Source organism: Tilletiaria anomala (assembly GCF_000711695.1).
Source record: "Tilletiaria anomala UBC 951 chromosome Unknown K437scaffold_11, whole genome shotgun sequence".
NCBI classification, from domain to species: Eukaryota; Fungi; Basidiomycota; class Exobasidiomycetes; order Georgefischeriales; family Tilletiariaceae; genus Tilletiaria; species Tilletiaria anomala.
The window spans coordinates 66309-90368 of NW_013547011.1; the positions used below are offsets into that span (position 1 = coordinate 66309).

A 24060-nucleotide genomic window follows, 5' to 3' on the forward strand; every position below is an offset into this window, starting at 1 on the left:
TTCCCACAAAGCATAGCATCGTATTACCCCAGCAAACTGCCAATTCTCTTCCATGTCATCTTTGTACCTGTACCATTTAGCACCTGGAGCGAATGCATCCTTTGCAAGAGAGAAAGCATGACATGCGTCGAGAGCAAGCTAGAGTTGCTGTTGTTTCGGGTTATGTAGATACTGATCATTGTGAAATAAGTGTCGGTGCGATTCGTCGCTTCTTGGGTTTCGGCTCCTCTCCCGGGGTGCCCTCTATCGCTGGCTTTTTGGAAGCCCTTTCTTCAACCCTCGATGGCGCCGCGCCATCGCGAGCCGCCGTGCTGCTACTTAGCTGCAAACCCAGCGCTGCTGGTGCTGGTGCGGTGTCCGAGTCGCCCGGCGCGAGACCTTGAGCGGAAGCAGGTAGGGATGGGGAAATCTTCACGCGCGGAGACGCAGCGGCGGCGGTAGCTGGCCTTGCTACGGCCGCAGTCGCAGTCGCGCTCAGTGTGGGGTTGAGCGTGGCTTGCATGGATGGCTGCGCGCTATACTGATATGGTGATCCCAATTCGCCATAGTCGAACACGACGACGGAACAGTAGCCGTCCGTGGATGACATGATGAGCGTTTGGCCATCTGGCGACCTGCAAGCAAAGCGGATTTAGTTGAAGGGGTTACGGCAAGGGGAAAGTGTCAGCGTTAATCGTTCAATCCCAAGTTGCGCAGCCGAATCGACTCACCAGCTGAGATCTGTAAACGAAGCATAGTGCATGTTGCTGAAACAGCAGATCGGCCCGCCTTGCTGCGTGTCGTAGATCCAGACGCTGTCCTGCGTCGCCACGGCGAATATCATGCGGTACGGCAGATTGAACATGCCGATGCTGCTGCCGAGCGGCCCTGCATCATCCTCCGCAGCTTGCGAAGCACACATGGCGCCATTTCCGCTTGTCGATGCATGTTGCAGCTGCTGCAGCTGCACGACTTCTTGCTTGCCTGCTTCGAGCGGGATCGTCGGATGCGGCGCTCTGCCCATCCCAACTGGTGCCGAGACAGCGCCAGGCGACGAGGCAGGAGTAGGACGGGAGCCAGAGAAAGAGCCGCGGCACCGGTCGGTCGATGCGGCTACGGTAGTCGGTCGCAGCTCATAGAGAATAGGCGAGAAGCGCACAACGAGTGTGGCAGCCTTGTGGCCGGGCAGATGCGCGATGGGCGCATTGCTGCGATGCAGCGCGCCTCGTGCGTACATGTACACTGTGCTCTTGGAAGAGGTCGCTGGCGCATTCGCCGCAGCTGCTGCTGCGCACGTACTGGCTGTCGCTGTTGATGAACCAGCTGCGTTCGGCGGACGCGACGAAGAGCTAGGCAGCGAGCCGCTGGTGCCCAAATCATTTGGGTTGATGCTGCTGCTGCTGTTGATGCCGGCTGCGGTGGTGTTGCCAGCCGCTGCGAGAGAGTAGGCGAGGCTGGCCGGCTGCGGTGGCGCGTCGAACAGGCCGCTGGGTGTGACGAGCAGGGCGCCATCAGGGGAGAAGGCGAGGCGGCGAAAGAAGCCGCTGAAGTTCTCATCGCCGTACAAGCGCAGGTTGGCCGCCTTGGCGAGCTGACCCGCGCCGCCATACAGCGTCGCTTGCATCCGCTCGCGCGGCGATGGCGGCGCCCGGATCGCGGGCAACGGCGGGAAAGGAGACGGCGAGCGTCCGTGGGAGGCGGGGCTCGCTGAGATGCTGCCGGTCGGTATCGCTGACATCGGCACGGAGGGGAGTGTCGGCGTTGTTGTCGCCGCCGGCGTCCCCGCCACGGTTACGGCCGATGGACCGGAGGCAAATGCGGAAGAGTGCGCATTCTCCGCCCCTCCCCTCACCGCGCCCGATTTGCCCGAACTCGGCACCTGCCTTGAAGGAAAGAGAGAACCTGCACCGCCACCACCGCCACTCTGCGAAACGCTCGGTGCGAGCGACGTGATGCTTGTCTGCGGGGACCCGGGTTCGATGACGCTTCCGCTGAAGCTCGATCGCCGACTGGGCGTCTGCTGAGGTGGCTGCATCGTCTGATGCTGCTGCTGCTGATGATGATGCGGGTGGTGCTGGTGATGTGGCGTTGCAGCACCCGCTGGGATGCTGATGGAGGAAGAAAAGGGACTCATGGGCACCGCTGTCGTTGTGTTTGCCCCGGACGACGACGACGATGAAGAGGAGCAGCCAAATGGAATCACCAATTCGCTTGGCGTTGCACTTCTCGCGCTGTCGGCCCTCCTGCCTGCCGCATGCCCACCAGCTGCAGTCGGTTGCTGTTGCTGCTGCAGCGGTGGCTCCTTTTTCTCGTCCCGCTCCGACGCGCTCGCATGGCTACTCCCGCGCCGCTGCAGCGGCAGCTTGGCGCTTCGGTCCCAGACGAACTGCCCGCTGCCCGAACGGCGATGGAGGTCCATGCGGCTGTTGCGGCTTACAATCTGCGTGCCCGTGATGCCGCTGGTGGTGGCGGTGGGTTCGTTTCCTGCGATCGCGCCGCCGTTGTTCCGGAGGAGGCTGTACACGTGTACGGTCCGGTCGGCGCTCTGTGTCGCGATGTACTCATTCAAAGGGTCCCACGACACACCTTGAATGTGGTGGCTGTGCTCTGAGATCTCGCGGAGGACGCTGCCTGCGAAAAAAGGAATGATCGAGCGTCAACTACCGCGCACCTCCCTGGACGTGAGAATAAATAAATAAAATGCGTCGTCCCCGCCCACGCATCCACACGGCACGCACCATCCTGCCCGTTAAGGATCCGCGCGACAAAGTCGGTCCCGCCGACGACGAGCGATTCTCCGGACGGGCTCCACGCGCAATCATAGATCTCCGACGTGGTCGGGCGTGATGTGAACCGCATGCGCCAGTGCTCCTTGTCCATATGCGCGTCATCGCCCTGGTCGGCAGCGGCGGCGAAGGCGCTCTGCCGCTGGTTGGAAAGGACCCAGAACATGACAAAGCCGTCTGCGCATGAAGGGGGTACCAGAAGTGGAAGAGAGAGAAGGGGTGGGAGAACAGTAAATAGAGACGGTAAGCTGGGAGAAGATGGAGCGATACTGTGACCTGGCCGGTACGTACCATCGCCAGCAGTGACCAGGACTTCTCCTTTTGGATCGAAGCGGACGACATTGACGACGTTCGTGTGCCTTGACAGCGTCGCCATATATTCGACGCGCGGCGGGTGCGGTGAGAGTGGCTGTACTGCTGCTACTGTCCTGTCATTGCTGCTGCTGGTGGAGGATGCGGCCTCGCTTGCTTTGAGGGCAGAGGGTGATGGGATGTTCGGGTGCACAATCCAGATCTTCCGGGTGTACGCGCACACACGATCGATTTGCAAGCGTCAGCAGCAGTGCTTTTTCTTGAATTCAGACGGCGACGCAACCGGCGACGCTTGCGGTCCATTTCAGAAGCAGCGTCCCCACTCACCCTTGCATTATTGTCCCCGCCGGCCGTGGCAACCCGCCAGCACTGCCCTCCGGCAAGCATGGGGAGCACAGCAGCAGCTGCTTCTTTCCCCATTGCATCGGCCACCGCCCCAGCACTAGCATTGCCGCTATGGCCTCCGGACAACGCAGTGCTCGTGCTCGCTTCATTTGCAGAAGCGGCAGCGAGGAGACGCTCTGCACTGTGGCCGGCGGCCTGGCCTGCGTTGTGGTCGAGGACGCGCCGGAGGTGAAGCGGTGAGAGGGGCTGGAAGGAACACGAGTAGATGGGCTGCGTGTCGTGCCATCTGATCTCGAACGTTACGGAGCGCACCATGGTGGTGGTGATGATGACGGGTGGGTACGAGGCAAGCAAGGGGGTTGGATGGATAGATGAATGGATGGATAGATGAATGGGATGCGCCCGCCAGCCCCCCGTCTTGTGCGTGGGTCTTGCTGGCCGTGCTGGATGGGAGACGGTGGACGTACTTGGCAGTGCTGGATCCGAACCCCCAAGGGCGGGGTGGTTGTGCGGGAGGTGTGAGCGGGCAAAGAGTTGATGCTCCGTTCCTCCCCTTGACCGTCATAGCGCGATGCTGACTGCTCTGTTGTCCTTTACTAAGCGCATAAAATGCATTCCATATTCAGTCCCGCCTATCAGTCTCTGAGTCAAGCCGCGCTCAGGCGATAATCCTTTCATTCCATTCCGCCCGCGGGCACACACTTTTTACACGCGCCACAGCCTGCACAAAAGCCATGCTGTCCTGGACGCGTGTACATCAGTCGCGACGCGTATGTGTGTGTTGGTCAGCGCGTCGCGCTCTGTTGCGAGCGTTGGCGTCCAGAATAGACCAATGTGCAGAGATGCGGAGGGCCCTCTACAAAGATTGGATCATGGCTAGACTTCATACAAGCGAGAGCAGCATTCAGCAGCAGCAGTGATAACAGGGGAGAGGGGGGCGCCGATGAATGTGCCGAGAGTGAGGCGCATGCTGCGGCAGCGCTGAATGGTATCGTCACGTGTTCCTTTATGTCCTTTACAACAATTCCGCTCTCCTAAAGCGGGACCTTGCTAGGCAACAGGGTGTAACCAGCATGAGTGCGTGGAATCCAAGAAAATAGTCCCGTTCCCATCGGCAGGAGCCTATCCGATGTCGCGCACGTGCTTGGCAACAGTGAAGGGACCCTCCGTGCAGAGCAGATTCTGTTCCAGTGGCCCTGTTCGCCAGCTTGCCTTCATGACCTGCGCCCTGACGAGGAACACACGAGCTGGTGCAACTCCGTGTGCTGGTCCCTGTGCCGCATCGCAGAATAGGGTTGTGCTGTGCAGCGGTGTGAGAGGATTCACGGAATGTGCGTGCAGAAGAGGAAGAGTGTGGGCAGGCGTGCGAGGCGCACGTGCAAAGAACAGGGTCGCAGGTCGTGCTCCTTGCTGCCTCCGAGTGGGGTAGTATTCAACACATGCACGACCACGTCACGCAGTCGCAGCCAGCCGCCTTCCGACAACAGTGCCGTGAAGCGCGGGGTCCGCTATGCAGACCCACATGCCCTCCTTCACCTTTGTAACAGTCGTCTCAGCGATATTCGCGGACGCATTGTCAGGGGGAGGAGGGCATGAGCGTGCAGTCATGAGCGTGCAGTCATGAGTGTGCGGCCGTGAGCGTGCAGATAGTCAGTGTTGACCTTGCTCTTGAACTCCAACGCAATATCGAAATTCAATGCCGCAGGCTGACCATATGGTTGGGATTAAAGAGTGTGTAGCGCAGCAGCCATGTGTGTCACCAGCCGACCGTCGGCATTCAGTAGGAGCGACTGTCGGAGCGTTCGGCCACAGAGGCAAGTGTAGCAAATACAAATCGGGTTCAGCTTCAACCCATCACTGTGTTCGACCCGCGCAGCACATTCTGTGTGCAACACCCGTCTCGCATCGCATAAATAGTAATCACGCGCGCATCATCGCATTCCCTCGATGTATCTAGTTCCCAACGAATTCATTGCTAAGCCTATCAATAAAGCGATTCGCGCCTGATCCCACTGCTTCCGGCACTGTTCCGGATGTTCCAACCTGCTTGCCCAAGCGTGAGCCACGGTGACGTGGTGAATTCGTTCCATCAGGGCCTGACCTCCTAACTCTGATGCCTGCCAAGTTCATGTCCAAGGACATTGAACACGTCATCCAAGAGCATGTCTGCCAACCAGCAATGCTGATGCCAACAGGAACCTCGCCGCACTTGTAGCCGCCGCAGATCGCGAGATACTTGCCAATGTCCCAACGCGAGACAAGTCCCTACTGTGGCCGCTGCAATCTGATCGCTTCGACGGGTACCAACGCTCGCACGAGAAAGTAGAAGAGTATATTTGCACGTGCGAGGATTACGACAGGGTGCTGGCATACGGACTCGTCACCCATTACCGGCGGGGCAAGGGCAACACGAAGGCTGATGAGATGTCTCGCTGCGTCGACCTCGTGGAAGGGATGGCAAGCATCGCAGAGCCAGCGGCGTTGCTCAAACCTGTTGTGAGTGAAGCGGTCAAGGTCTCGGCGGCGTGACTGGAAAATTCCGAGAATTCCAAAAGCCCCGAGAATTTTGACGCCATCGAACCTATCAGCTCAGCTATGTCAGGACACTTGCTGTAACAGCACCGTATCTTGCATGCTCTCTGAACCATTTAGGCTCGAAGGCGGCCTGCTCTACATCGTAGACAAGGTCTACGTTCCTTCAACTGCTCGTCCAATTCTCCTGTACTCAGCTCACGACTCTCCGCTCTCGCGTCACCAGGGAAAGATCGCGCCACGTCCCGGCTCACTCGGTACTACTGGTGGCCAAGCCGGTGGAGCTCCATCGGAGATTATGTCTCGATGTGCGATCTTTGCCAAAAGCCGAAGATTCCACGACATTGCCTCTATAGCCTTCTGGATCCTCTTAGGACACTATTGCGACGATGGGAGAACCTGTCCGTCGATCACATCACCGTACTCCTTTCGAGCAATGGATGGAACGCAGCCTTTGTCATCGGGGAATGGTTTGGCAAGATGGGCAGATTCAGCCAGTCCTGGAGCACCGACGACTCTCACGAGCTAGCCAGGCAGTTCGTGCGACGCGTCTTCGTCGACCATGGTTTCCTCAAGTCCATCGTTTCGACCCCCCCCCTTCCCCCCTTCCCCCGACTCGAAGTCATTTCCAAGCTTTCGGTTACTTATCATGCCGCTAGCAACAGGTAACCCGAAGAGCCAATCAGACCTTGGAAGCGCATATGAGCATGTCATTGGGAGCCAGCTAGCCCAGTCGCTCTGGAGATACTCCACGTAACATCTAACGCACGCTTCCATGGTCTGATTGGCACTTTCAGTTTGCCTATCGGTAGTGGCATGATAGGCAGACGAAAGCTTTGATGTGAACTTGAGTTATCGTAGGATGTCGCGTAAGAAATGCAACGCAAAGGTAGGCTCCCGGTCCGAAACGATGAGCTTGTCTGTCTGCTTCTGGCGCTCTGTTCTCTGGACGATCCGACCTGCCCGCGCAAGAGTGAGCCATGGTGGCAGTATCGTGCCCTCTGCAGGAATTGACCGCACCGGCGGCCATGTACCCCGACGCCTGACCTACCATGTCTGTGATCCACGTAAACGTGTTGGCCCATACCCGCCGGCGCACAAGTTCCCGTGGTTGCCCGTGGCGGTGCCACGCCCCCCTCCCCCTTTCGATCGTCCAGTCCCTTTTCCGCTGGCTGCCCTGGCCTGCATCAAAGCGCGCCTACCTCATATCATACAAGGACCATGGAGAGGACCATCAGCCGCGCGTCCATCCATCCCTTTGAGCGGCAGAACGAAGCGGCCTGGGTTCACAACCCTCGTCGATGCAAGTAAATACACCTTCTCGTCGTCAGCGCAGAAAGCGGCGGCAATGAACAATGCGTGCGAATAGGCGCAGCTGCTAACACCGCTGCCGTATGCAGCAAACACGCACATTTGCTGGCCGCCCGACCACCAGTCACGCCGAGCCAAGGGTTCCCCTGCCCAGGAAGTGAGATGCGCCCGCAACGCTGCGCACCTCGTTGGGCACTTGGTCATAGTCGTCGGCAGTCCGAGTCGTCCGGTCGCTCCGAGCTCCCGCATCGCGACGGAGAGGACACAGCACAGTATATGCCGACAGACGGCAGATCACCATGTATGTCGCCTTTGCGTGAGCTACCTGGGTACGTACATGCATACATACATACATACATCGCGGGCTGCGCGCCTAGCCCATACCAGGCGCCTCGCTTTTCAGCGAACTCCGGCCCGCGCGCAGCACCTCGTCGACCGACAGCAGGTTGGTTGCAATGACCGAGCTGGACACAGATCAGCAAGTGAGGGCAAGTGAGGGCAAGTGAGGGGATGCATCAGTGCCTCGGCTCTGCATGCACACGCGCACACACAGAAAAAATCGATCGTATGGGAAAATCGGCTCACCAGCTGTGCAACATATGCCTCTTGACTCGGTAGTTATCCCACACACCCTCGCCAACAACATCGAACGGCTCGCCGCTCGTGAGGTCGAGTCCGACAATGTGACCCTCGGCGTACTCGTCCTGCAGGGCGACGATCGCGTCCTGCACGTCGAACCCGCCGTTCTGCGCGAGCGTCTTGGGGATTACGAGCATCGCGTCGGCAAACGCCTGCACGCCCAGCTTCGCGCGCCCTTTGGCCAGCTTCTTGGTCGACTCGCTCAAGTGCGCCGCGCACGCCACCTCAAACGCCCCGCCGCCGGGGACAAGGGTCGCGTCCTCAACCGCGTTCTTGACGGACCGCAAGCCGTCGCGGATCGCGTCCTGGATCTGGTTGATGGTGTGTGCATTTGGGCCTGTTGCGGGTCCAGGAGGGGAGAGAACCACATCAGTCAGTCAGCCAGGCATGCCACCGCCCCTGCCGCAAGCTATGTTTGCTTGTACGCACCTTTGATCAGCAGCGTGACACTCTTCGGGTCCTTGACCTCCTCAACAAAAGTGAACTTCTCTTCGCCGAGAGTGTGTTCGTACACCAGGCCCGCGTGCCCGAGGATCTCTGGCGTGAGGTCGTCGACGCTGTTCTGCGCAACTCCGCCACAACAAAGCTGCAGGCGCTCCATGTTCCTCCGCTTCGCCCTGCGCAGCGCGAGAATGCCATTCTTGGCGAGCACGTCCAGCGAGAGCGGGTCGATCCCCTTTTGGTTGAATATGACAAAGTTCTTTGGCTTCTCTTTCGAGCTGCCGTCCGTCGGCGCGTCGCACACTGCGTTCTTAAAGTCGACAATCTTCTTCAGCTTGGCGTCCACGAATCTCCGTTCCGACTCGACCAGCTTCTCTCGTTGATCGGCAGAAGAGTAGAAGAAGCCCGAGTTGACCTCTCTGGCGAGGATTTGCATGCCAGAGCGATGTGAGCCTAGAAAGAAAGGAGAATAAGGAACTATCTCGTCGGCACTCACGTCTTTTCGTACTCCAAGCTGACGTTCAGCGTGAGCACATATGCATTCTCCACCCGCTTCGGCATATCCGCATGTCTCGCTCCGTGATCGAGGACCAGGCCACGCACGAGCTGCGTGTCGGTCTCGGTCTTGTGCTGCATCTTCATGATCTCTACCATGAACAGGTCGATCGGATCCTTGATCTTCCATTCTGAAATATCTTCCGATTCCGGGGTCTCGCCGGTTGGCGCAGGTGCCTCCATCTCCGTTGAGACAGACGGCCGGATAGCGAGAACGGCGTCGACGACGTCGGCTGCCAGTTGTGAGGCAAGCTTCGAGTGGAGCTTGGTGCTGAGAGAGGTCTTAGCGACCGAGATGAGGGTTGTACGGTCCATCTTGGGCGCCTGTTTAAACTTCTCGAGAAACTGTGGGAGCACAAGGATGCAGGGAAATGCCAGAGATTCAATGTCAAACACATCGAGGAACTGGTGATCAGCACCTTGCCCGCACCTACCTCCAACGCTCCCTTCTTTGCCACGTCGAAACCCTCGCCAAGCACTCGCGGATGTACCCCCTCCTGAATGTATCGCTCGGCCTGCTTGAGTAGCTCTCCCACGAGCAGCACGACGCTGGTCGTCCCATCGCCGCACTGGTCATCTTGTGCGACAGCCGTTTTGGCGATCATCGCAGCGGTGGGATTCTGAATCTGCATCTCCGTCAACAAGACCTTGCCGTCCTTGGTCATCTTGAGGTTCCCTGAGCCGTCGACAAGCATCTTGATTGTCCCACGCGGCCCGAGGTTGGACTTGACCACGTTGGCCAAACCGACTGCGCCAGCAGTGTTGACCTGCAGCGCCTGCGTGCGCCGGACGGACTCTGCGCGCGGGTTGATCAGCTCGATCGCACTCATGGTTGCTGATGGGCCTTTTTCGTGCTCCTTGCTGATAGGTGTTTTTGCGCGAGGACCGATCCAGTCTGCAGCCAAGGCGCCGAGATGTGCTTGTGAGCTGCGTGGCCAATCCGCATATGCTGCAAGAAGAAGGGCCAAGAAGAAAGGTCCCTGGACTCGGAGGTGGAGAGAGAGCAAGCGCGCAGTGAAAAGAAGCCCCAAGCGCAGTGCACACCTGCACCGGGCACCACTCTAGTCTCTAGTCGTGGAGATCCGCGTTCCGCCGCTCTCTCTCTCTCTCTCCGTGTGCTGGCGCGAGGGGAGAGCGACTCGGACTTTCCCTGGTAGGATTGGATTGGTGAGCTCGCTTCCTCAGGGGAGTGCCTTTGGTTGGTTGGATGCGTTTCGTGTTAATTACCCACCCCCCCCCCAGTCCTTCTAGCTCCCACCATCGTCCGACATATACTATAGACACCTTTCTGTCTTCTCTGAGACGCCGGATCGAAGACCTCCCCGCTACGCCGCGTAGCCTACTCACCCTCCTCCTGCAAACCGCGTAAGCGGCGCGCCCACGGGACATCCCTCGCATCGTCCCCCACAGGGCCTGGAACGCACACGGGTCGCAGCCATCGCTCTCGAATAGTTCATAGTGCACCACTCTGCACACCGCTCGTGACGAGTCCTGGCTTTTCGACCGATTGGCAGTGGTCGATCGTATCACTATCTGTTGAATAGGTTGGTCGCCGGCAGCAGCCATATGATAGCAACACCAAGCTCGCCAACTTTCACTGCTGCCAATACATCATTCTCTGCAAAGGCACGAGCACCAAGCGCAGCATCAGCTCTTCACAGGGAATTACCGCAACCCCATTTATCCGCCCAGTCCTACCATTCTAGGAACATCTGGGCTCCGCAGCGCGACAACCCAAGCCTCCATTGCAATTTCAGACCTGCGAATTCACATCAGCATTTCCAGCATCAGAATCGGACGCAGAGTCAGCATCAACATCAAACGCTTCAGACTCCTGCCCATCAGCAACGCCTTCCTCGATCTGTAAGCAACCACAGGGACAACGCCGCCTTCAAGCCGTCTCGGGCTCCATTCTTTACAGGCTCTACGATCGGAGGTGTAGGCTTTACTCAGTCTACTCCTCACTGGCAGCAACAGCAGCAATTCCCGCCGTCGTCCAAATGTCAATCTAGTTCCCCAGGCCCTGGCTCCGCCCAGAACCCCTATAGTGTCTCCAAGTCTGACCACTTCGATTCGAACCGCGGCAACTCCACCTTCTCCTTTGGCACCAACGTGATGCCTGGATCGCAAGGAGGACCTCTCACCACCTTTGCGGCAGCGGATCCTATTTATACCACCTCCCAGCCTTTTGGCAACTTCAGCTGCAACCCTTTGATGCCATCCTCTGGACCACACACGGGACAGCGCAGTCTAGGGGGCGGTGCCACCGCTACTGCTTCCAACGCGATGGTGGTACTCGGTCCAGTTGGTGCAGTGTACGAATCTGCGTCCGCTGCGACCAAAGCGCTCCCGGAGGAATCGATCTCCTCGCGCAGTGCCTCGAGCACGCCGGTCGGCAAGCAGCTAGCTGAGACGATCATCTTCCTGCTCTCGACGCGCGACGAGGGCCTTTCGATCTGTCCTTCGGAAGTCGCGCACAAGATGGCCACCACGCCCTCGGCGACCGCGGCGTTGCGCCCCAGCCCCTTTTCTTCGCGTATTCCGTCCAGATCCGGCAGCTCGGGCGGTGCCAGCATCCCCGCCACGTTCAACTCACACGACGACCTGCGCGAGGACCAGCTCGAAGTCCCGCCTGGGACGGCGCTGTTGGCGTCTGGGGTTGCAATCGCGCCTGTGCAAAACGCCGGCATCGCGTGGAGGGATCTGCTGCCGCAGATTCGCACGTGCGCCATTGAGCTCGCCAAAAGCGGCGTCATCTGCGTCACGCAGGGGCACAGCGACCGCTGGCACGAGGTGGATCTTTCGAATGAGCAGGTTCTGGGGCCGATCCGGCTGCGTAGAGGTGAATCGTGTTCGAGTCATGCATGCAGGTCCACTATCGCCGTTGATGCAGATGCTGACGTCTGCCTACATCTTACCAGGTCCTAATTTCGAGCCGGTGCCAGCTGAATGAGGTGCGGCACGTCTTGCCCCTCGTTCTCGGTACTCGCTCACCCTATTCATCCAAGATCCTAAATTTTCTTTGGCATTCACCACCTTACTACGCGAACCTCCATCTTTCCATCCATCCTCTACACGCAATTATCGCATATATCATACCTCGCAACAGCAATTCCCTCGAAAATGACCATTTCAACAAGCCCATCATGCATCAGCGCCTCTTTTTCCTTTGATATCCATACATTAGCCCGGCTTTGTGTGGGTAGAATGTCGCTGAAGACGAGAAAGAATGAGGAAGGAGCGAATTGGATGTAAGGCTACCAACATGAAACCCTCCGGAAAACGTCACGTATATATATATATGTCTCTTGCAGAACATGAACGTGGAATGCATACTACGTTTTCTACGCTTCTCCCCTCGCCAGTAGGCAGAGAATATCCCGCGAGAGGGCTGCATAGCCGTGGACCCAACAGCCTGCTGCAATTTTCTTTTGCTGTAGGTCTATCGGCAATACATGCTACATGCTTCGTCACAGTTCTGCCCAGTTACCGGGGATGCTACACTTGGCGATGCCGCGCTCGTCGTACGCGCCCGTCACGTAAAGTGTCTTCCCTACGCGGTCGACGGCCATGCCGGTCGGAAGCGTTGGCAGGAATCCGAGCTGGATGCTGCTGCCATCGCGCGACGAGGAGGAGGACAGGCTGATTGGTTGCCACTCATCGGCTGCAGGGCGCGCATGTGCACGGTAGATGTTCGTGCCGATGAACTCCTTGGGGATGAAGATGCCCCGGTCGCGGACAAGCTTCATGCGCTCCATCTCCCATGGGTGCGCCGTGACGCTACCCTGGCGGAAGACGTGTGTGGTCTGCTCGATAAGCGTGCTGGGTCTGCGCACGCTCGCGGCGCCGACGCCCTTGTGCGCCGGCAGGCCCCGCGCGAGTGTGTGGCGCAGGTAGGCGATCCACGCGTCTGTGAGCCCCGTCTCCTGTGTACCAGCCGTCCAGGCTCGCCCCCAGTCGTCGATCGCCAGCGCGAAGCTCGGCGACTTGAGCGGGCGCGTCCAGAAGTTGACAAACTGTGGGCGGTAGTTATGGATGTAGCGCTCGGGTGGCTTGATCCCGCTCTCCTCCTCCGTCGGGATGCTCTCCTGGCGGTCCTTGAATTCAGCGTACGGATCCTGCTCCACCTCCAGGCCCGCCTCCACGCCGTGTACCCAGTGCTGGTCCCACTGGTGCAGACTCGAGACCTCGGCGCCTGTGTTGACGCTCATTAGCATCGCGGCAGACGAGTTGAATCCTGCGCGCTTTCCGCCGCCGTCCCACGCGTGCACTTGTGGCACGAAGCCAGGCCACGAGCTCAGCTCGGCGATCGGCACCGACTTGGCCGCCTTGGCAATGTAGAAGTAGAGATACCGCGGCGGCGAAGGTTGGCGCTTGGGAAAGAGCATGTGCTTTGCGAAGTCCGGGTAGTTATCGATGCCCAACTTGACGCTCTTCCCGTCCTTGCTGGCGAACGCGCTCGGGTCCGGCGTGGCGGAGAAGAAAAAGGATGGCATCACGATTTTCCGTCTGCTGCTGGGGTTGTGCTGCGGCGGCAGCGCCGGGCTGTACTGCTCGTGGAAGATGGTGAGGCGATGAGGCGAGACAGGTGGAGTCTGTGCTTTTGCATCCGGGGTAAAGTGATCGGGTCCAAGACGGAGGTGGTGTTGCAGCTCTGTGTTCTGCCGGCCGCCTTGGGCAGCGTCGTTGATGTCGTGCACAAAGACATCGACAATGCTCGACCGCGCTGGTTCTGGCTGGTTGGACACGAGCAACAGCAGCGAGCCGGGGTCACTGGCGTTGAGGTTCTGGTTGTCAGCATTGACGACGGCGATGCCATATGGGTGGAACCCGCCTCTTCTCGGTAGGTGTGCAAGCTTGAGCTTTTTGGGCAAGCTGCCTTCTTGCCGCGTATCCCACGACCAGATGCCGGCGACCTCGGCGCTGCCTTCTGCCGGCTCTCTCAGCTCGCGCGGAGCCGACGCGGGCACCGACTCCCAAATGCCGCGCACTGGGTCCCACCACAGCCTGCTTGGGTCGCAGGAGACATATGCCATGCCGGATGGTTGGTGCAGGACGACATCATCGCAGAACTTGAGGCCGGGTGCGGTGATGCGAGCGCACGAGTCTAGGTTCAGGTCGGTCCGCTTGATCAGGTCTGCCTTGGGGAAGTGCAGGTTGTGGTGCTTATGAACTGCATCACGGTCGCAAACGGCGATGTCAGAAGCGGCCCGTGCGCTGCCCGGCTGCAGCGGAGTGCGACACGCTCACATGGCAAGTAGGTCGAGATGGCAAAGAGCGCCGCAAAGACTGCCGAGATGGTGACGGGGATGAGCATGGTGGGAAGCTCGTTCGATGCCAGGGCCAAGCGTGGACAAAGCAAAGGCGCTTCCTCGTCAGCCCTGCTTGCCTCTGCAGCCTATATACGATATAAGCACATTACATTCGCCCCCTGCTGATCAAAGCAAGATGTCGTTCTTGAACGGAGCCGACTGTCTGGAAACTCTGGGCCTGTGGGCGTGAGAGAGCGATACACAGAGCACATTCCTATTTCATGCACCACTGCATTCAACCGCGAGGTATTCATTCAAACAAGCACAGCGCCGCAGTGTTTCGCAGCCGCGTGGTGTGGCGGATCCGCGTGTGCGCTGCGCCAAAGATACGCACCCATGCGACCTCCCTCCCCCCCCCCAATCCATCCACCGCACTTTACTAGTCAAAAAGTATTGCCACTCCTCGGTCGCTCTGGCTCGGCTCGGGCCCATGCGGCCGCCGGGACGACTGAGTATCTCCAAGAGGCCACAGCACCACCGGTTGGCCACCAGACCAGGGGCAAACGGCCATGGACACTACGTACACATGCCCAGTCCATTCTCACACTGGGTCCACGCCGCGACAAGCGCGCCGTCATCCTTCCTTCATCACCCAGCCATCACGAGAAGCGCGACTGGAGGGGCTGCGGCGTCTGCGACTGCGACTGTGGGCTTGCTCTGTACATGAGGCCCATCACTCGTCCAGCAGGGATGGACGAGTGCCACACCCGATCCAAGATGTGGGAGTAGAGATGGACATTGAGATAGACTACTGCATCACAATATATCCTCCTATCGCGTCCACCAGAGCCGGAGTGGTATGCTGAATGGTGAAGAGATACGGTACATTCTACAGTACATTTCATGCCTTTTGCAGAAATCAGGGAAAGGAGTCGAGACGGGGTTGAAAATGTAGTAGGACGGTGCTGTGCCTTTATGGTGATGAGGTCTAATGGGTCTAGAGAGAACGATGGGTTGTCGTCGCCGGCTTCGCTCGGGAATTGACCGACATCTCTTGCGGCGGGGGGCCGAGGATACGACGGAGCATGTAGCCTTGCCGCTAAGCTTGCATCTATGGCGGCGTAGCCTCCAGAGCGACAGGATCGCGCAGATCGTGTGGTGCACGAGATCAGCGCAGCTACCGCCCGATCGACTCCTTAACCAAGGAAACTGGTCCCGTGCTCCCGAGCCAATTCATGCCTGCGGCCCCACCCCAGCGGCTGTCGTCCCCACATAGCTCCGGACAAAGTACCGGCTCGCGCGTGCCGCTGCGATGCTGCTATCGAAGACCAATTCGCCCAGGCCAAAGTACTTTTCTGCGATTCCCTTCGCCGTCGGGTCGCTGATTTGCGAAAGGTCCGGTTGCAGACCTGTGGAGCGCTTGATGCCCGCTGCCACCGACGCGATCAGCAGCGCGTCGATCCCGTAGTGCATCAGTCGACCCAACATCGTCGCGAGCTCGCCTCTTCGTGCTTGGACTCTCAGTGGTAACGTGCGACTGAAGGCTTCACTAGGCTTGAACAGACCCTGCTCTACTCGTTGCAACAGCCAAGGGCGTGTAGATGATCAGCAACGCGGACAGGATGGTGGGCTTGTCGGCAGGCGCGCCTGTACCAGGACCTAGAGCTGACTCACCTGGCAAGTGCTGCTTGTCATGGGTCACACGGACGGGGTTATGCACTCAACGAGCACTGGGCTTGATGGGCACAAAGAGCAGCTCAATCTGCAGTTTGAAGAGTTTTATGAGAGAGAGCGACGCTGAGGAGAGACTTTGTTTGCCCAATGTGCCGCCTATGACCCTTTTTGGCTAGAATCAGAGAGAGGAGTCGCAACCGGAAAAGATGTTGCGAGCGTGTACTTTCTGTCTCACTCACATTTCTACGACACATCACCTGTTGCTGCCACACTTCTTCCAGCATTGCCTCTTGGGGCGAGCAACCAAACCAACCAACCAACCCAATGCTGGCTAGGCGGTTGATCCAAGAGGCTGACGACGAAAACAGACTCGTGGGAAGCTGGCGAAATAAGCTGCGGCATTGAGCATGGCGTTCTCCTTTGGCCAGCCGGCCGCATCATCCAGCGCTCCGAACACGGCAGGCGGCACGACAGGTGCCGGCACCTTCTCGTTCGGCCAACCTGCCACCACTACAGCCTCCGCCGCCAATGCTACCCCAGCAACCGGAGCACAGGCAGTGACACAAAGTGGTGGTGGCGGCGCATTCTCTTTCGGAAAGCCGGCGGTTACGTCGGCTGCACCTAGTGCAGTCGGCACATCGACTTTTTCTTTTGGAGCGCCTGCTGCCCAGCAACAGCAACAGCAAGCACAACCAGGGCAGCAGCAACAGCAGCCGAGCCAGCAGCCAGCGACGACAGGAGGGTCTCTCTTCTCGTTTGGAGGGTCCCAACCGGCTGGTGGGACCCTAGGCGGCGGGCTGCTCGGGCAGCCCCAACCGCAGCAAAATCAAGCGTCACAGCCGCCAGCGTCGGGAGGTCTATTTGGCTCATCTAAAACAAGTGCTGCTCCAACAACAGGATCGCTCTTTGGGCAGACGTCTACCAACAGTGCCGGGACATCTCTCTTTGGGCAGAATCAGCAGCTTCAGCAGTCAGGTGCTCTGCAACCACAGCAACTGCAACAACCACAGCAGCAGACAGTGCAGACGCAACAAGCTGGCCTCGGCGCCTCTACATCCTCCGCTGCTGTAGATCCGAGGAAGCTTGGACAGCCTCTCAATGCGCAACTAGAGGCGGTTTACAAAGCATGGGACACGAGTGATATTGCGTCATGCAAGTTTCGAGTGAGTTTTTTGACCTTGCCGATCATAGGGCAGCCGCTCCCTGACACAGAAACACTCTCGCGCTGCCAGCATTATTTTTACAACAACGTCGGCGAGCAGGCGATCGAATCGCTAGCAGGCAACCCCTACGCGGGGCGTCGGCCCGACGCTGTCGGCAGGGAGCACGATGCGCTTTGGAATGCGGCGGTATCGCAGAACTCGGACCCTAAACGGCTTCTCCCCGTCCTGGCTGTCGGCTTTGGTGACGTAAAGAAGCGGCATCAGGCGCAGCAAGGCGAGGCGACGCGGCAGCTGCAACACCTTAGCGTCTGCTCGGAGCGCCTAAAAGCGCTCGAGCGCAAGCATTCACTTAGCAACGCCGTGCGACACAGTGCCGCAGCGGCCAAGCAAACCGACATCCACCATCGCCTCATGGCGCTGGTCCGAAAGTGTCACCTGCTCATCCCGTCTTTGCGCGGCACAAGCATCGAGCCGGAAGAGGAGAAGCTTCGCGCGCAGCTCGAAGCCCTCGAGGCGGAGATTGAAGGCACGGGGTATGACAGCGAAGGCGCAGGAACAGCAGCATATTCTATCTTGAGCCGTCCAGTCGGAGCGACGCGCATACGGGCTAGCATTAATGAGCTGTGGGCGCAGATCGGGGCGCTGCGAGCAAAGCGGGACGCCATCGTACGCGCCACGAGCGGTAGCGCTGCCCCTGGCGCGGTCGAGTGGGCGGTCGTTGACCAGGAGACCCTCGACCAAGTCGTAAAGGTACGCCATCTGCATTGGATGGGAGCGACCCAGTGGCTTGAACGCTGACAATTCTTCTTCCACACCTGCACTTTTATCTTTTCTGTTTCCGTGCCGACAGATCCTTGGACAGCAACAGAAAGGATTGAATCACTTGAGCGATACGCTCACCTCGGACTCGTCGGCTCTTGATACCATCTTCCAAGGGCTGCAAGGAGTCAAGCTCGTAGGTGTCAAAGGCACACTAGGCGCCCGGCCGCAAGAATCCCTTTAGCACGCAGAGGTCAGCTTGGAGTTCACCTGCACTCGCTGCAATAACATGTCGCTGCGCTGCTTGTGATTGCTTTGCCAGTTCTGAGTGGAGAAGGGCACATCACCTCAGACACACGCGTGTGATCCCGAGATCCTCTCAGCTCTGACGAATCAGGGACCAAAGACCAACAGTAGACTGTCCTGTTCCCCATGTTTGCGCGCCCTTGAAAAAAAGACGGATAAGGCACCAAGATACTAGCAATGCACGCAGTGTGAAGGAGAAACATAACGATGAGCCTAGATGATGCTACAAGTGACCGTGTGTCTTTCCATTTCGGGGGCACGGCGAGAGAATGCAGGCGCGGGCCTCAAGTGCTGATGAGCAAGAGCTCGCAGAGCGCCTTGGCACAGCACAAAGACCCGGCGGCTGAGCCAGACCGGTGCCCGATGAGAAAGACGACAACAATGAGGGATGCGAAAACCTGAGAGACCGGGAGACCGTGCGGTGGAGAACCATACGACGAGGCGAATGGGGATAGCTCTAAAACGGGGGGAGCCGGACTGGGTGAAAAGATGAAAGGCTGGGGGAAGGATGCATGCATGCCGCTGCCGCTGCTGACGCCCTCGAGGCTAGGTTGGGGGGAAATGCTGGGTATAAGCGCCGACGAAAACGCGTGGCACTGCGAGCGATGGAGAGGGGAGCTGGGCGGCGGCGATACAGTCTTTGGCTTCTCAGAGGTTGAGCAGCCCGACGCCGAGGTTGAGGCCCGAAGCATTGACGAGTGAGTTTTCGTTCTTGTTCACAGTGTTGTGCCCACCGTTGTAGGTCTTGGTGCTAACGCAGCAGCCCCACTGGGAGGAGCAGGTGGAGGAGCCCTTCACCTTCTTGCTATCCCGGTCGCCGCCGAGGTTGAGGACGTCGAGGTCGACGGTGATGTTGCTGAGGTCAAGGAGGCTGTTCTTGTTCGAGTTGACAACGTTGTGGCCCTTGTTAACGTAGGTGTAGCCCGAGCCACATGAAGGAGCCTGGTGTCCGCAGCAGCCGTACTCGGAGTTGCACTTGTAGTTACCATTGACGGACTTCCTCTGCTTGCCACCGTCAACGCCGAGGATGTCGATGTCGACCGTCAGGTTCGAGAGGTCGATGAGCGAGTTCTTGTTCGAGTTGATGACGTTGTGCCCCTTGTTGATGTATGTGTAGCCCGATGAGCACGAGCCGTGACCCCTGGTGGGCGCGACACAGCATCCCCATTTGCTCTGGCACTTGTAGTTGGGGTTGGACTCTTTGCGGCTCTGGCGGTCTGAGCCGAGTCCGAGGATGTCGATATTGAGCGAGAGGTTGGAAAGGTCAACGCCGGTGTTCTTGTTCGAGTTGTAGACGTTGTGGCCTTCGTTGACGTAGGTGTAGCCCGAGCCACATGAAGGAGCCTGGTATCCGCAGCAGCCGTACTCGGAGTCGCACTTGTAGTTACCATTGACGGACTTCCTCTGCTTGCCACCGTCGACGCCGAGGATGTCGATGTCGATCGTCAGGCTCGAGAGGTCGATGAGCGAGTTCTTGTTCGAGTTGATGACGTTGTGACCCTTGTTGATGTACGTGTAACCAGATCTGCATTGACCACGGCCGGGTCTCGCGCTGGGACGGTGGTGATGAGATGAAGTCGGGGACGGCGTGTGGGTCGGGACGTGGCGGGAAGGGCTGGGAAACTGGAGGCGAGGAGGCGTGTAGCCGTTGGATCCACAACTGGAGGCCTTGGGCTTAGGGCGGCAAATGCAGTCCTGGTCGTTGTAGCTGCGCTTGAGGACGTCAGCAAACACGTCGAGGTTCTTAAGGTCGATCAGAGAGTTCTCGTTAGATTTGAATGTGTTGTGACCACCGTTCCACTCGCGGACTGAACGCTTGAGAATGTCGGCAAAGACACCGAGATTCGACAAATCAACGACCTTGTTGCTGTTTTCGTTGATGGTGTCGTAGCCACCGTCATAAGTGTGGACAGAGCGCTTGAGCACGTCGGCAAAGACATCCAGGTCGCTAAGATCGATGAGGCCGTTCTTGTTCTCGTTGACCGTGTTGTAGCCACCGTTGTAGGACTTGTACGAACGAGCATTACGACGGACAATGTCACCGTCGAGGGCGTCGACATCGACATCGATGCCACTCGCGTCGATGAGGCCGTTCTTGTTCTCGTTGAATGTGTTGTGGCCACCATTGTAAGACTGGTACGAGTGAGCGTTGCGACGCAGAGCATCCACGCCAACGTTCAAGCCGCTGGCATCGATGAGCGAGTTTTCGTTGGAGTTGAAGGCTAAAAGACGTAAAAGATTAAGGTCAGCATGAATGCATCAAGGTCACCCACGACAAGATCCTCCGAAACACGTACTGTTGTGGCCACCGTTGTACGATTTCACATATGTGTGGCATTCCTGCGGAATGCGGTAGCGCCTGTACTTGTTGGTGTCAAGGTCTAGAACGTCCGCGTCAATGGTGAGACCGCTCAGGTCGACTAGACTATTCTTGTTCTCGTTGACAGCTGCAAAACAGCAAAGGTCAGGCCAAAATTGAACATTGCATGAACCCATAGGTGCAGTAGAAGCTCACTGTTGTGTCCACCGTTGTACGAGTGGAAGTAGCGGTAGCAGGACTTCTGGTTCCATCGGTTGCGCTTGAGCACGTCAACGTCAACGTCCAGTCCGCTTGCATCAACGAGATTGTTGGTGTTCTGGTTAACCGTGTTGTGCCCCTCGTTGTATTGCGACCAAGGAGCGGCAGCGGCCATTTGCATGGCTACGCTGAGGAGCGAGAAGGTGACACCGAGAGAAGGCATCGTGGCTGTTGGTGTTACGCGAATGTGTGAAAGAGTGTCTTTTGCGATTTCGTTGTGGTAGGACCTGCAAGCGGCAGGAGACCTAGAGCTGCAAGAGCTGAGAGTGTGCGAAGGTGATAAAAGAATGTGGTACTTTCGGGAGCGAAAGACAGGAGACCGAGTCCAGAGGGGAGGGAGCGCCACAAACACAGGGCGGTAGAAGGACACACGAGAGACAATGAGAGATGTAGGAAGAAGGGAGACAATATCTGATCGAGGCTGGTCACTCTTTATAGGCCGTATTTGGGGATGCTGTGTTTTCTGTGAGTCAAGCGTGATGCCAGAGCATGAAGAGATGATCGCCGTCGATATTCCTTGTTTACCAGTCTACCTGGAACGGTCATAGTCTCTTGTTTTCCAGGTACCAGCAGGATCCACACTCTTGGACCGTCGGCAGGTTTCCTCCTCCCGTGTCCATGACCTGCTCTGCAAAGCCTCTCAACTCTATCATGGCTGACGGCGCGGAGGCCGCGGGCTGCATGAGGATTGAGATATTCGAGACCTTAGGATTAGGACCGTACACCGGTCAGGCAATACGAGATAGTGACCGAGATTGCCAAGACGGCGGACAGATGCATCTGATCAGTCCTGATTTCTCCCGTCTTCGAGCATGGAGGCCGCAGCTTTGGGCAACGCGTCTGCGAGTTTACTGCTCGGAGGCAAGCTTGTACCTTCCGTGCTTAGAGCGCGTCGGCAGCGGATCCGCCCTGCAGATCTCCAAGACAGCAAAAGGGCCAAAGGGAAGCCAGCAATGTTGTTTCCATGCGCATACTAGACACGAAGGGGTGGACAGCATTCGGCAGCAGGGAAGGAATGCATGGCTCACCGATGCCTCCTGCCGCATAGGATGGTAGAGGCAAGGAGTCTGCAAACAAGGAGGCGGGTGAAGTGGCCGCGAGGAAAGATGTAGGTACCGTCCTGTTGCAAACGCGTGCCAGACATCAAGGGGGCGCCTTGCATGAATCACTGTTCCGCCCCTACTTTGGCTGTTCCGCCCTCCCCTCCCCATTATGGAGTCTCATTAGCACCCTGCTTCCGAATTCCGAAATGATCAGCATGCAGCAGGTGCAGCTGGAACGCGTCACTCACCCACGTCTTCCCCACCGACGCGATGCGCACGGGTGCGCTGCTGTGCACACAATTAATGCGAGACGCAAATATATCCCTCACTTGCTCAAGAATGCACCTTGAATCGGTTCAACATGATTTACGTGAAATATGGCAACTTGCAATAAGGCTTCCAGGCTCCAAGAGCTGTACGCAATGTCAGACACTCTACAGAGACACGCTCTCGTCGTGCTTCATGTTCCATGTGCTTCATATTTCTTGATTTTGTTTCTCGCCGTTTCAATGATCCGATGTCACCTGGCTACCATTCACCGTCCACACTTCGTTGAAGATTTGTTGCCTTTTGGAAGCTCGAGGATTTTGACACTTCACAGCTCCTCCGTGCTTGTCGGTCATCAGGTCATCGGCATTTGCACATCAGCGATCAGCGGACCAGAGTCCGCACCTGTTTGCGCTGATGGCGGTTGGCGGACATACATATGTAGCTGCTGGAGCCAGATGAACTGTTCCGTTGGATTGGGTTTTCTGCACTGCGCAAGCAAGTCCAGGATTCAGGAAGGCCCTGGACAACCTACTGCAGAATTGCTAATGTGCCTTGGATTCATCAATTGACTATTCAAGCTTCGCGCGTCACGGGCCAGGGCGTGTCAGAATCAGAATCCATATATAAGTACAGTCATTTTTGCGCTCACCGAAGCGCAACCTGCTGGGTCAGGCAACGGCCAAGCTGAGTCTATATTCCGAAGACTCTGCGTGTATTTTCGCGGGCATGGTGGGCAACCTCTTCCCACGACTTGCCCTGCACGGCCGCAACGACAGCAGCGATACCGCCGATGGCGCACGGTTCGTTTCGCCCTTTAACTGCCGTCGGGCTTTCCGCGCTCCATCGTTCCTTCTTGACCTGTGCCGGAAAGTACGCATCTGCTCTTGCACCCGCAGTTTTCTTGAAGGCGTCCAGGTGTACCTGAGATGCGTGAGATGGGCGTGGCTCGCACCACGGTGCATCCGTTTCCAGCATCAGTCGCTCCAATGGGACTTGCGCTGCAACAGCAAGGTTACTTTCCGTCTTTAGGCTGCAGCCATTTAGTCCTATGTATAGACCCATTTCTACCAGCTCTTCCATTTCCTTCAGGCTGCCATCGAAAGAATGCACAACCCCAACTCGGCCGCCGCCGATAGCGTGCTTTAGCGCTTGCATGCGCGGTCGCAGGATGGACACGAGATCATCGTGGGCGTTGCGCGAATGTAGAAAGAGTGGAAGCCGACAGTCCTCAGCCAGCTTAAGCTGCCGATCAAAGTACTTTCGTTGAAGGTCTGCCGGAGCAAAGTGAAGTCGATCGTAGTCCAGCCCGCACTCTCCTATGGCAACTACGGTACCTTTCCTTTTTGATGACTCGGCCGAACGTTCATAGCGGTGCTGGTCGATGAGTTCTTTTAACCCTTGGATGTACTTCTCCGAGCCTTCCGTAAACGCTTCGATCTCAGACACCCGAGTCGGGTGACAACCGACGGTGCAGAACAGATCTTCTGTTGGAGAGAGATGCAGTGAGTGGGTCAAGTAGCGTTGCATGCCCTTTGATTGTGGATTTTAGGCGTACCTTCGGAGTCTGACATGGCGATCGCCTCCTTTGATTCTTTCAGAGACCCGCTGGTGACCATTTGCGCCTCCACACCTGCGGCACGAGCTCTCGTGAGGACGTGCCGCAGATCTGCCTCGTGGGCTTGTTTCCCATTGTAGTGGCCCGAGAACATGCCATCGAGCAGATTGCTCCCAATATCTGGTACAATACCATCACAGCGGACGGTCGATTAGACTATAGATCTTCCTCATCGCATGAAACATCCCAGCTTGCACGCACCAACAAATCGAGGTGCGCTTGGCGGGGTCATGGTAGGCGAAGCCCGGACGGCGCGAGCGACATGACACCCAAGTTGCGGCAAGAGGCGGAGCTGTGCGCCGATGGAAAGCGTTACTACAAAGCCCACCGGCACGCTGATCCTAGCCGAAAAATTTGTATCCTTCAATTGCAATGCCCAGTCCCTTGGCGAGCGAACAACCTGAGAAAAAGATGAGCTTCCCACTTGACTTGACTCTGGCCACTCATCTCGAGGCCACGACCAAATTTTTGGCCGATGACTGTGGTCCAGTGGTGGTGGA

The 24060-nt window shown here is 57.9% G+C and overlaps 11 protein-coding genes across 11 annotated transcripts; 5 read left to right on the forward strand and 6 right to left on the reverse strand.

Annotated features, from left to right (window-relative positions):
- Positions 1–39: 39 nt before the first annotated feature.
- On the reverse strand, positions 40–3970 carry K437DRAFT_15925 (uncharacterized protein). The gene is made up of 5 exons (XM_013389683.1): positions 3405–3970; positions 3057–3279; positions 2718–2942; positions 711–2610; positions 40–614 (listed from the first exon to the last, which is right to left on the reverse strand). The coding sequence occupies exons 1-5, from the start codon at positions 3735–3737 to the stop codon at positions 176–178; spliced, it is 3120 nt and encodes a 1039-aa protein (XP_013245137.1). The 5' UTR covers positions 3738–3970; the 3' UTR covers positions 40–175.
- Positions 3971–6180: 2210 nt separating this feature from the next.
- On the forward strand, positions 6181–6898 carry K437DRAFT_254304 (uncharacterized protein). Its single transcript, XM_013389722.1, has one exon. It carries the CDS (start codon positions 6261–6263, stop codon positions 6621–6623), a length of 363 nt encoding a protein of 120 aa, XP_013245176.1. The 5' UTR covers positions 6181–6260; the 3' UTR covers positions 6624–6898.
- On the forward strand, positions 6650–7480 carry K437DRAFT_16001 (uncharacterized protein). Its single transcript, XM_013389684.1, has one exon. It carries the CDS (start codon positions 6817–6819, stop codon positions 7321–7323), a length of 507 nt encoding a protein of 168 aa, XP_013245138.1. The 5' UTR covers positions 6650–6816; the 3' UTR covers positions 7324–7480.
- K437DRAFT_232440 (putative CCT6-component of chaperonin-containing T-complex) lies at positions 7211–9866 on the reverse strand. Its single transcript, XM_013389723.1, has 5 exons — positions 9335–9866; positions 8842–9245; positions 8334–8764; positions 7851–8241; positions 7211–7729 (listed from the first exon to the last, which is right to left on the reverse strand). Exons 1-5 carry the CDS (start codon positions 9728–9730, stop codon positions 7639–7641), a joined length of 1713 nt encoding a protein of 570 aa, XP_013245177.1. The 5' UTR covers positions 9731–9866; the 3' UTR covers positions 7211–7638.
- A 1248-nt stretch (positions 9867–11114) lies between these two features.
- On the forward strand, positions 11115–11853 carry K437DRAFT_261424 (uncharacterized protein; the record flags this gene model as incomplete). Its single annotated transcript, XM_013389724.1, has 2 exons — positions 11115–11742; positions 11822–11853. The coding sequence occupies 2 exons, from the start codon at positions 11115–11117 to the stop codon at positions 11851–11853; spliced, it is 660 nt and encodes a 219-aa protein (XP_013245178.1).
- A 190-nt stretch (positions 11854–12043) lies between these two features.
- On the reverse strand, positions 12044–14249 carry K437DRAFT_243783 (uncharacterized protein). The gene is made up of 2 exons (XM_013389725.1): positions 14151–14249; positions 12044–14073 (listed from the first exon to the last, which is right to left on the reverse strand). The coding sequence occupies exons 1-2, from the start codon at positions 14215–14217 to the stop codon at positions 12371–12373; spliced, it is 1770 nt and encodes a 589-aa protein (XP_013245179.1). The 5' UTR covers positions 14218–14249; the 3' UTR covers positions 12044–12370.
- A 764-nt stretch (positions 14250–15013) lies between these two features.
- Positions 15014–16008, reverse strand: K437DRAFT_243785 (DUF1748-domain-containing protein). Its single transcript, XM_013389726.1, has 2 exons — positions 15827–16008; positions 15014–15723 (listed from the first exon to the last, which is right to left on the reverse strand). The coding sequence occupies exon 2, from the start codon at positions 15638–15640 to the stop codon at positions 15386–15388; it is 255 nt and encodes an 84-aa protein (XP_013245180.1). The 5' UTR covers positions 15641–15723; positions 15827–16008; the 3' UTR covers positions 15014–15385.
- A 153-nt stretch (positions 16009–16161) lies between these two features.
- K437DRAFT_254309 (uncharacterized protein) lies at positions 16162–18234 on the forward strand. Its single transcript, XM_013389727.1, has 3 exons — positions 16162–16989; positions 17059–17739; positions 17840–18234. Exons 1-3 carry the CDS (start codon positions 16234–16236, stop codon positions 17990–17992), a joined length of 1590 nt encoding a protein of 529 aa, XP_013245181.1. The 5' UTR covers positions 16162–16233; the 3' UTR covers positions 17993–18234.
- A 245-nt stretch (positions 18235–18479) lies between these two features.
- Positions 18480–21022, reverse strand: K437DRAFT_16096 (uncharacterized protein). The gene is made up of 3 exons (XM_013389685.1): positions 20570–21022; positions 20352–20501; positions 18480–20276 (listed from the first exon to the last, which is right to left on the reverse strand). Exons 1-3 carry the CDS (start codon positions 20793–20795, stop codon positions 18703–18705), a joined length of 1950 nt encoding a protein of 649 aa, XP_013245139.1. The 5' UTR covers positions 20796–21022; the 3' UTR covers positions 18480–18702.
- Positions 21023–22015: 993 nt separating this feature from the next.
- K437DRAFT_16133 (uncharacterized protein) lies at positions 22016–22575 on the forward strand. Its single transcript, XM_013389686.1, has one exon. The coding sequence runs from the start codon at positions 22053–22055 to the stop codon at positions 22512–22514; it is 462 nt and encodes a 153-aa protein (XP_013245140.1). The 5' UTR covers positions 22016–22052; the 3' UTR covers positions 22515–22575.
- A 22-nt stretch (positions 22576–22597) lies between these two features.
- K437DRAFT_254312 (Mg-dependent DNase) lies at positions 22598–23954 on the reverse strand. The gene is made up of 3 exons (XM_013389728.1): positions 23762–23954; positions 23501–23680; positions 22598–23429 (listed from the first exon to the last, which is right to left on the reverse strand). Exons 1-3 carry the CDS (start codon positions 23790–23792, stop codon positions 22636–22638), a joined length of 1005 nt encoding a protein of 334 aa, XP_013245182.1. The 5' UTR covers positions 23793–23954; the 3' UTR covers positions 22598–22635.
- Between the last annotated feature and the right edge of the window lie 106 nt (positions 23955–24060).

Coding starts and splice junctions, on each gene's coding strand:
- K437DRAFT_15925 (XM_013389683.1), bottom strand. CDS start 3,737: ATGGTGCGCTCCGTAACGTTCGAGATCAGATGGCACGACACGCAGCCC. Junction 3,280..3,404: donor GCGGGGACAATAATGCAAGG/GTGAGTGGGGAC, acceptor TACACCCGGAAG/ATCTGGATTGTGCACCCGAA. Junction 615..710: donor TCGTTTACAGATCTCAGCTG/GTGAGTCGATTC, acceptor CTTTGCTTGCAG/GTCGCCAGATGGCCAAACGC.
- K437DRAFT_254304 (XM_013389722.1), top strand. CDS start 6,261: ATGTGCGATCTTTGCCAAAAGCCGAAGATTCCACGACATTGCCTCTAT.
- K437DRAFT_16001 (XM_013389684.1), top strand. CDS start 6,817: ATGTCGCGTAAGAAATGCAACGCAAAGGTAGGCTCCCGGTCCGAAACG.
- K437DRAFT_232440 (XM_013389723.1), bottom strand. CDS start 9,730: ATGAGTGCGATCGAGCTGATCAACCCGCGCGCAGAGTCCGTCCGGCGC. Junction 9,246..9,334: donor CAAAGAAGGGAGCGTTGGAG/GTAGGTGCGGGC, acceptor GTGCTCCCACAG/TTTCTCGAGAAGTTTAAACA. Junction 7,730..7,850: donor AGGCATATGTTGCACAGCTG/GTGAGCCGATTT, acceptor ATCTGTGTCCAG/CTCGGTCATTGCAACCAACC.
- K437DRAFT_243783 (XM_013389725.1), bottom strand. CDS start 14,217: ATGCTCATCCCCGTCACCATCTCGGCAGTCTTTGCGGCGCTCTTTGCC. Junction 14,074..14,150: donor CATCTCGACCTACTTGCCAT/GTGAGCGTGTCG, acceptor ACCGTGATGCAG/TTCATAAGCACCACAACCTG.
- K437DRAFT_243785 (XM_013389726.1), bottom strand. CDS start 15,640: ATGTTGGGTCGACTGATGCACTACGGGATCGACGCGCTGCTGATCGCG.
- K437DRAFT_254309 (XM_013389727.1), top strand. CDS start 16,234: ATGGCGTTCTCCTTTGGCCAGCCGGCCGCATCATCCAGCGCTCCGAAC. Junction 16,990..17,058: donor TTGCGTCATGCAAGTTTCGA/GTGAGTTTTTTG, acceptor TCGCGCTGCCAG/CATTATTTTTACAACAACGT. Junction 17,740..17,839: donor CCCTCGACCAAGTCGTAAAG/GTACGCCATCTG, acceptor CCGTGCCGACAG/ATCCTTGGACAGCAACAGAA.
- K437DRAFT_16096 (XM_013389685.1), bottom strand. CDS start 20,795: ATGCCTTCTCTCGGTGTCACCTTCTCGCTCCTCAGCGTAGCCATGCAA. Junction 20,502..20,569: donor GTACAACGGTGGACACAACA/GTGAGCTTCTAC, acceptor GCTGTTTTGCAG/CTGTCAACGAGAACAAGAAT. Junction 20,277..20,351: donor GTACAACGGTGGCCACAACA/GTACGTGTTTCG, acceptor TACGTCTTTTAG/CCTTCAACTCCAACGAAAAC.
- K437DRAFT_16133 (XM_013389686.1), top strand. CDS start 22,053: ATGGCAACTTGCAATAAGGCTTCCAGGCTCCAAGAGCTGTACGCAATG.
- K437DRAFT_254312 (XM_013389728.1), bottom strand. CDS start 23,792: ATGACCCCGCCAAGCGCACCTCGATTTGTTG. Junction 23,681..23,761: donor AAGCGCACCTCGATTTGTTG/GTGCGTGCAAGC, acceptor GTATTGTACCAG/ATATTGGGAGCAATCTGCTC. Junction 23,430..23,500: donor CGCCATGTCAGACTCCGAAG/GTACGCCTAAAA, acceptor TCTCTCCAACAG/AAGATCTGTTCTGCACCGTC.